General features: G+C 37.8%; 1 protein-coding gene across 1 annotated transcript in view; it reads left to right on the plus strand.

The window, feature by feature from the left end:
* MAP1B (microtubule associated protein 1B) overlaps nt 1-6,861 on the plus strand; it is a gene marked incomplete at its 5' end in the record, with an annotated part of 71,959 nt that extends 65,098 nt beyond the window's left edge. Inside the window, 2 exons of the mRNA XM_083884153.1 lie at nt 356-594; nt 2,691-6,861. Of these exons, the coding sequence (XP_083740279.1) occupies nt 356-594; nt 2,691-2,846 (395 nt within the window). The 3' untranslated portion in view covers nt 2,847-6,861. The remainder of the gene's footprint in view (nt 1-355; nt 595-2,690) is intronic.
* Between the last annotated feature and the right edge of the window lie 362 nt (nt 6,862-7,223).

Below are 7,223 nucleotides of genomic sequence, written 5' to 3' on the forward strand. Positions count from 1 at the left end.
TCGAGAGCTGCACTTCCTCATCAGGAAAATAATACCACCATTTACTGAATGGTAATTCAGTAAACACAGCCCTACATAGTAATTGTTGGATAATAGTAATATATTACTGGAAAAGGTTCAGCCAAATTTTTGTTACATGGGAGTGATTTTTTATTGTATTACATAGTTCCAGTTTTCAAGTTTTTCCTCCCATTACAATCATAATTAGGGTACAACAAAGCTGTAACATGTCATTATATGTAGGAGGGTAATTCCATAATTGGATACATCTCACCTCAGAGGTTATAACAGTAATTAATAAATGCATGTTTTTAACCAGCCTGTGATATATTCTTTTTTTGTTTGGTTTCCAAAGGACCTGGGAATACTAAGGTGGCAAAATCTACAGCAGTGCCTCCAGGACCTCCAGTGTATTTGGATCTGGTGTACATTCCCAACCACAGCAATAGCAAGAATGTTGATGTTGAGTTTTTCAAGAGGGTGCGGTCATCCTACTATGTGGTGAGCGGGAATGATGCTGCCGCCGAGGAACCAAGCAGGGCTGTTCTGGATTCCCTGCTGGAGGGCAAGGCGCAGTGGGAGAGTAACATGCAGGTAGGCTGTACACTCCTATCTCAACCCAGAAATCTAAACTTTCTCAGCTGTGAGAAACTAGAGCACCTCTGGAGTGGATGGTGGCTGCCAGAGAATGGGACCCTGTCTTGGTTTGAAAGACACGTGTCTGCCAAGGAAGGCAGGAACCTCCATTGGAATGGAGAATATGACACACCCCCCGCCAAATTATTATAACTTTGAAATTAAGGTGATTTCAGGCGAATATATACGGAAAGGAAAAACAGTTCTTTATTAGTATGTATAACAAGGCAAACAAACAATGGGAACAACAACAAACAAAAGTAAAAAACCCCAGAAAATCCAATGAGCAATCTCTTCCCTGCTCTTTAAGCACTTTCCCCTTGGTGCAGTCCCGCTTATGACCAGCAGGGGCGCTGGTGGCTCCCAGGGGGCGGGGCATGTGCGATGATTCCCCCAAAGCTGCAGGGGGCGCTGTGGGGCGGGCTCGGGGAGCACCTGGTAATGGTGGCTGGACCCAGATGGGAACGGATGGAGGAGAAGTTTTGCTTCACAAACGCTCTGGGGCAGCCTGCAAAAAAACGAGGTTCATTTCCTTGGTAAAATTTAAAAAAATTAATAAAAAAGACAATTTGGAGACAGAAAAGCCAAATATGGCCGGGTGCTTGGCATTAAGCCAAGAGCGCAGGGCTAACTCAGAAAACATTTCTTTATATGCATCAGCATGTTGCATATTCATAAACCCTCATGCATTATTCAAACATTCTTTTGAGTTTAGATGTTCTCTTGGTTTCACCCCCCTCCCTCCAACCTGCCCTCATTCTATCTTGCAGATCAACATTTTTATTTCTCCTTGTGCCTCCATCCTGCAGATTAAATCTCCTTGTGGCTCCATTCTGTTGTCCCAGTCCCTGATAACAGAGGATCAATAAATTCTGCTTTTGGGGTTCTGGGGTCTGTAACCATTATCTTCATTCAGATAGGATAATCCGAGAATGTGGGGGATTTCCTGATTATCTGTACAGTTCTCTGTGTTAGCTACATGAACAAAAAAGCATTCTACAAATCATGCTATAGCTCAAGAAATATACATATACTTATATATATATATATCTCACACTACTATTTCTAAGTTTTGTTAATAGCAGAAATAGAAGAAACTACATTCATACAGCAAAGTTTCCTAGCATTATACATATAGCATTCATTTTAACATTTGTGAAAAGCCAATAATATAATGTGTGTACTGCAGCCTCTCTCCCATCCAAATGATGAGAGGAAAGAGAAAGTTACTACCTGTGCCCAACACCTTTTCCCCAGACCAATTCTCCCTGTATCTCTGCCCTTCCCAAAGAGTCCCCAGGTAAAAAGAGAGACTAACTAGCTGCATTCCTCCCCTGAGGTGTGGCAGCTTCTTTTGCCTCTCTAAAGCACTCGATCTTTATTTGTCTCCTAGCAACATATATGGGAGAAAATTCCCTGAGAGAAAGAAACAAAAGGAATAATACTAAACCCCAGCAGGCCCCCAGGCTGGACACCAGTGAAACCATTGATGATGTGTGAAGCACAGAGCTGCACTGCATTCAGCTGCTCCCACATCTCTGGCCCTTCAGACCAGTTCCAGGTTTTTAAAACAGTTGAGAACTGGCTTATAGGATTATTTGGCTGTTTCATAATTTTACTACACCACATATATGATCTGAGTTTGGCATTGTTGGAGTTTCAAGTAGGGAAGAAATGTTTCACACTTTATAGTCACATGCATTTGGAAATTTAATGTGCCTTTTCATCATGATTCATAAGTAAACAAGATATTTGTATATCATCTGAAGAGTTACCAGTGCAGATTACAACCTGATACTTCTCTTGAAAGCTGCATCTCAGCACCTTACAAAACCAACATTTTATTTTTATAAACCACTTATTTGCATTCTACCTTACCTATGTGCTGATTGCTGATTTCCTTTTATCTATCAATTTATTCAAGTATTTATTGCATAAAAATCCACTTTTTCCAAAAGGAAAGCATACCTCTTGTCTGGGACTTCTTGAAAAGACATTTTTCCTATCAATTTTTTCTGTGGTCCATTCAACAGGACTTTCGTTTTGTCTTGCAGGTGACTTTAATCCCAACCCATGACTCAGAAGTGATGAGGGAATGGTACCAGGAGACCCATGAGAAACAGCAGGATCTCAACATCATGGTTTTGGCAAGCAGCAGCACTGTTGTTATGCAAGATGAGTCTTTTCCTGCATGCAAGATTGAACTGTAAGAAGAAGAAGAAGAAGACCGCGCATCACAAGATTAAACTTTGTTTCCAGAAATTCTTCAGTTTGAAAACACCTTTTCTGAAAAGTCAACTCATCTATTTCAACTGCTGAACTATATATCTGCCAAATGCTATACTGTGTCACAGTGATGCAAGTCACTAATATTTTTCAGTCTTTGTTGGTTGCTAAGGGAAATAACAGTCTTCCCATAGTAGAGTACGAATTACTGCGAAAATACAGATCCAGTTGCATCTCCACTGAACATTTTGAAACCATGCACTAGCAACCCCCAACTGACTTTTGCCAGGTAGAGGCATTTTCCCTCTAAAGAAACAAAAAAAAGAGAAAGAGAGAGAGGGGTAGGAGGAGAAAGTAGTAAATTATTAGGTCTGCATTAGTCTCATGGCAATAGATGTATCGCTTACTACAGTCTGCTTATGTTCTCTCATAAGAAGAAAGTTTTAAATTTTTATCAATATGAGCTATCACTATGGGGATCCTTTTTTTAAAGAATTAAGTTAGCTCAAAAAAAAAAATAAAAAAAAAGAAAGAGAACATGGCTAGGAAGGGATGTATGACCTAATCACTCATCAGCAGCTTTCCACTTTAATTTGAGCTCTGCATACTGACACACCGTAACAATCGTAGGCCAAATATGCATGTAGTCTGCAGCCCATCCAGAAGTCTAAAACCTTTCTTACAACATGCAGAATTGTTGGTCTAAGGCATGCTTCCAGCGAAAGCCCACTCACTCCAGCCAGAACTGACCAGTCCACATGCTTGAACACCCATGTCCACTGTCGATTTAACTGAAGCAAAATACCAAAGCAGTCGGGAGTACATACAGTAGACAATTTGCCTTAGAAAGTGACTTGAATGTACAAAGAAACTTGATGCACTTATTTTTTAATGCTGAGACAGCAAATTTATAAAACATCTGTGTAGGATCATAGTTACACCAGTAAAGAAGCGTGAGTGTGCATGTGTGGTATTAGGAACTTATCTGACTGGTCAAATGGTTTGGTGCTATGAATTACAAATATTAGTTATGTGAACACTTCATTGATGCACCTGGACAGCTCAACAAGGCAAGATGAGCTTTTTTTTTGAAGGCTCCTTTCGTACTGTGGAAGCAAGATTGAAGTGGTGTCCAGTATCAGAGTTACAAAACCTAGTGAAAACATTCAGAATGATGGAAAAGGTTACCTGTGAGCCTGTACAGTATTCAACCTTCCTTTGTCTTACTTGATTTTATTTGTTTAATTTAAGAGTGAACCTGGGAACAAATGTACAGAAGCCTTTCTTTTTAGTGCTGCGTGAACTTTTAATACATGATTTGTAACAAACATTTTCATTTACAGGTAAATGCAAAGAAAACTTTTTCAGGTGAAGGCATTCTTTTTAGTAGTTTTGTAAGATAAATGAGTAGTGTTGTTTAAGATTCTAGTGAGAATGGATATTGAGGTAAAATTTATTGAAAACAGTCAACTGTCAACACCTTTTTGGGGAGAGGGGTATGGAAGGATACCCTCATTGTAAAATTATTCTGTTGATGATGACAGAAAACAGGATTTGAGAAGTTGATTGCCCAATACTTACAAGGTTGTAACCTACGTTCTCAACCCTCACAAGGTCTTGAAAAAGAATAGAACAAGCAATAACCTAAAATAAGTCCCTTTTCCTTTTCCTTTTCCTTTTCCTTTTCCTTTTCCTTTTCCTTTTCCTTTTCCTTTTCCTTTTCCTTTCTCTTTCCCTTTCCCTTTCCCTTTCCCTTTCCCTGTCCCTTTCCCTTTTCCTTTTCCTTTCCTTCTCTAGACTGCTTGCAGAGGAACAGCACCACTGCTCTGTGGTTTTAAGACAGTTTGGATTTTTTAGTCTCAGAAGTTTTACCCCAATTAAAAAAATCTTGTTGCATTACAGGTCTGTAAATCTGAATTTAAGAAGGTGTCAAGGCCTCCAGCACAGAGTTATGTGCTGGTTGTATGGATCACTATTATGGCTGGTATGAAGTTTTACAATGTAGTGAACTATGACCTCATTTTATTTTCTCTACTTATAATTTATTTCAATATTACATTGTTAGGATATTTTTGTTTAATAGGTCTATGTTTGCACTCCAAATTTTTATGAGGGTTCTATAATACTGGTTTAGGGTCTTGTAAATGTGGGCTTCTCATGCCCATTTAATGCTGTGAATTACTGTTTGTCAGTGGTTGAGTTTTTGATTTTTCTTTTTAATGTCTTCTATTTTCTTTTAGGTTTCTCTAGCAATGCAGTTTTATTTATTGCTATACCTTCTAAGTAGTTAAGAATAACTCCGAGTGACTATGGCACAAAAGGCAGATGGAAATGTATTGTGAAAACAAGCATGTTTGCTGGGCTCATGTCATACACTTAAAAATGCTTTTGTAATACATAGTCTACAAAGAGATGGGCAAAATTTTTGGCAGAATAGTTGTACTATTTCTACAGTTCTTTCTGATTTGTCTACTTTATTGTATAGGTCAGAATTCAAACCTTTTGAGTGTGTGGGAACAGATTTTCTGATTTTCTTGCAACACCTGAAATGGTTTGTATCTCTGCTTTGGTAGAAAATTGTTTTAAGTACAGCAGTGGTCTTGTGACTAATCTCACTGATGCCACTTACTCTTGTGAATCAGGAACAATTTCACTACTGTCAGGGAAGTTACAGTCATCTGATCCTACTGTAAATTAAATTGGAACCAAGCCTTAAATATGCCCAAGCAAGTTTATGATGGCTGAAGCATTTGTTTTACTTCTGAAATAATACCGATAATTAGACAGTTGCAGTTAACCTCAACATGTACATTTGCTTTTTTTTTTTTTTTTTTTTTTTTTTTTTTTTTTTTTTTTTTTTTTTCTGCTACAAGAATATTAAAACCCTGGTCTGGCTATTCTGAGGTATTGTAATGCCTGTTCCATCCACTCCCTTCCAAATGGCAAATGGCACCTAGACTCAACACTGCGATGAGCTCCTCCATTGGCTCCTCTTGCCCTTAATGACTTTCCTGCCTGTGGAACTAATCTACCTGTGCTAATCCTAGTACTACACAACTAGCTTAGTGTAACAGTCATCAAAATGTACTGTGTACATTAACGATGAGTGCTGTTGATCAGCATAGATTTCTAGGAGCATGGTTTGTTATTGATTACTCTAATTGTAAAGATTCAATATCTGAGTGCAAAGAACACTCCATTTCAATGATGGTATTTACCCATAACAGCATTCCCAATCATGATCTTAATGCTATTAATATAATGCTTCATATAATTAAATGAAGAATTAACTTTGGGGATCCCATCCCACTCTTGAACTTGGACAGGGCCTCTCTTGCATGCCTTTTCAAAGTCCTGAGGTGGGCCTGACTCATTGACCTCTATTTTCACCCCATCTTTCATAGAAATCACTTTTGATTTTTTTTTTTACTTATTTTACATAATGTGGTGAATGGAGATAACTGTGTATATGAATGTTGGGGTTTTTTTAATTGTCTATGATAGCTTATGCATTTTAGGAGAGTTCTGGTACTCTTTTACTAAGATTTAATAAATTTGTTAATTGAATTTTCAATCCCTCCCAACACAAGCAAATGCGCTCCAAAGAGCACTTGCTGTGCATTTGGAACATTTCTGTCATGCGCTTCTCTTTGTTCATCTGTCGCCAGAGGTTCTTGCTCAGTAATAATGTTTTTGAGAGAAATAGTAATTTTCTTGGTCTGGATTTACTAGAATATGAAGAAATATAATGTTTACACTTGAAAGAAAAGCTTTCATCTTTTCACTTAATAATTGAACAAAATACTAAAATCAGCTAGGGGTAAGCATTTCTTAGAATGCAATTATATTATTCGCCTGGTTTAAAAATGTTTGCTACTTAAAATTTAAAAGAAAAAAACTCGTTTGTTGTGACTTTACAAAAAAAAATCTAAAAAAAAAGATGAGTAACTAAATAAAACAATGGCATAAAATATAGAAATAAAAAAAAAAAATTAAAAAGCAGTTTCTCTCTACTAGGCTAAGAGCTCCAGATGGCAGGAGCTACCTCTTCAAGACTGGGCTGTAATCTCAATGTAAAAGACAAAATCTGAAATATGCTTTCACGCATTTGCATGCAGCCATTATCTTCCAAACTATGGAAAGAAAGTCTTGTGGCTGGCTGAGAAGCACCTCACACACCTCCTCTCTCTTGTTCTGAATGGTGTTTGTGTCAGTCTGCAGCTGTGTATGGTATTATGTCTTATAATCCTGCATCACTTCTATTCTATCCAGTCATATCTAATGTAGAAAATTAGTTTCCAGTGAAAGTAATATGTAGTGCTTTTATGATATTTGTGTGCAATATCCCCTCTTCCATTGAG

The sequence above is a fragment of the Zosterops lateralis genome (assembly GCF_965231275.1).
Source record: "Zosterops lateralis genome assembly, chromosome: Z".
NCBI classification, from domain to species: domain Eukaryota; kingdom Metazoa; phylum Chordata; class Aves; order Passeriformes; family Zosteropidae; genus Zosterops; species Zosterops lateralis.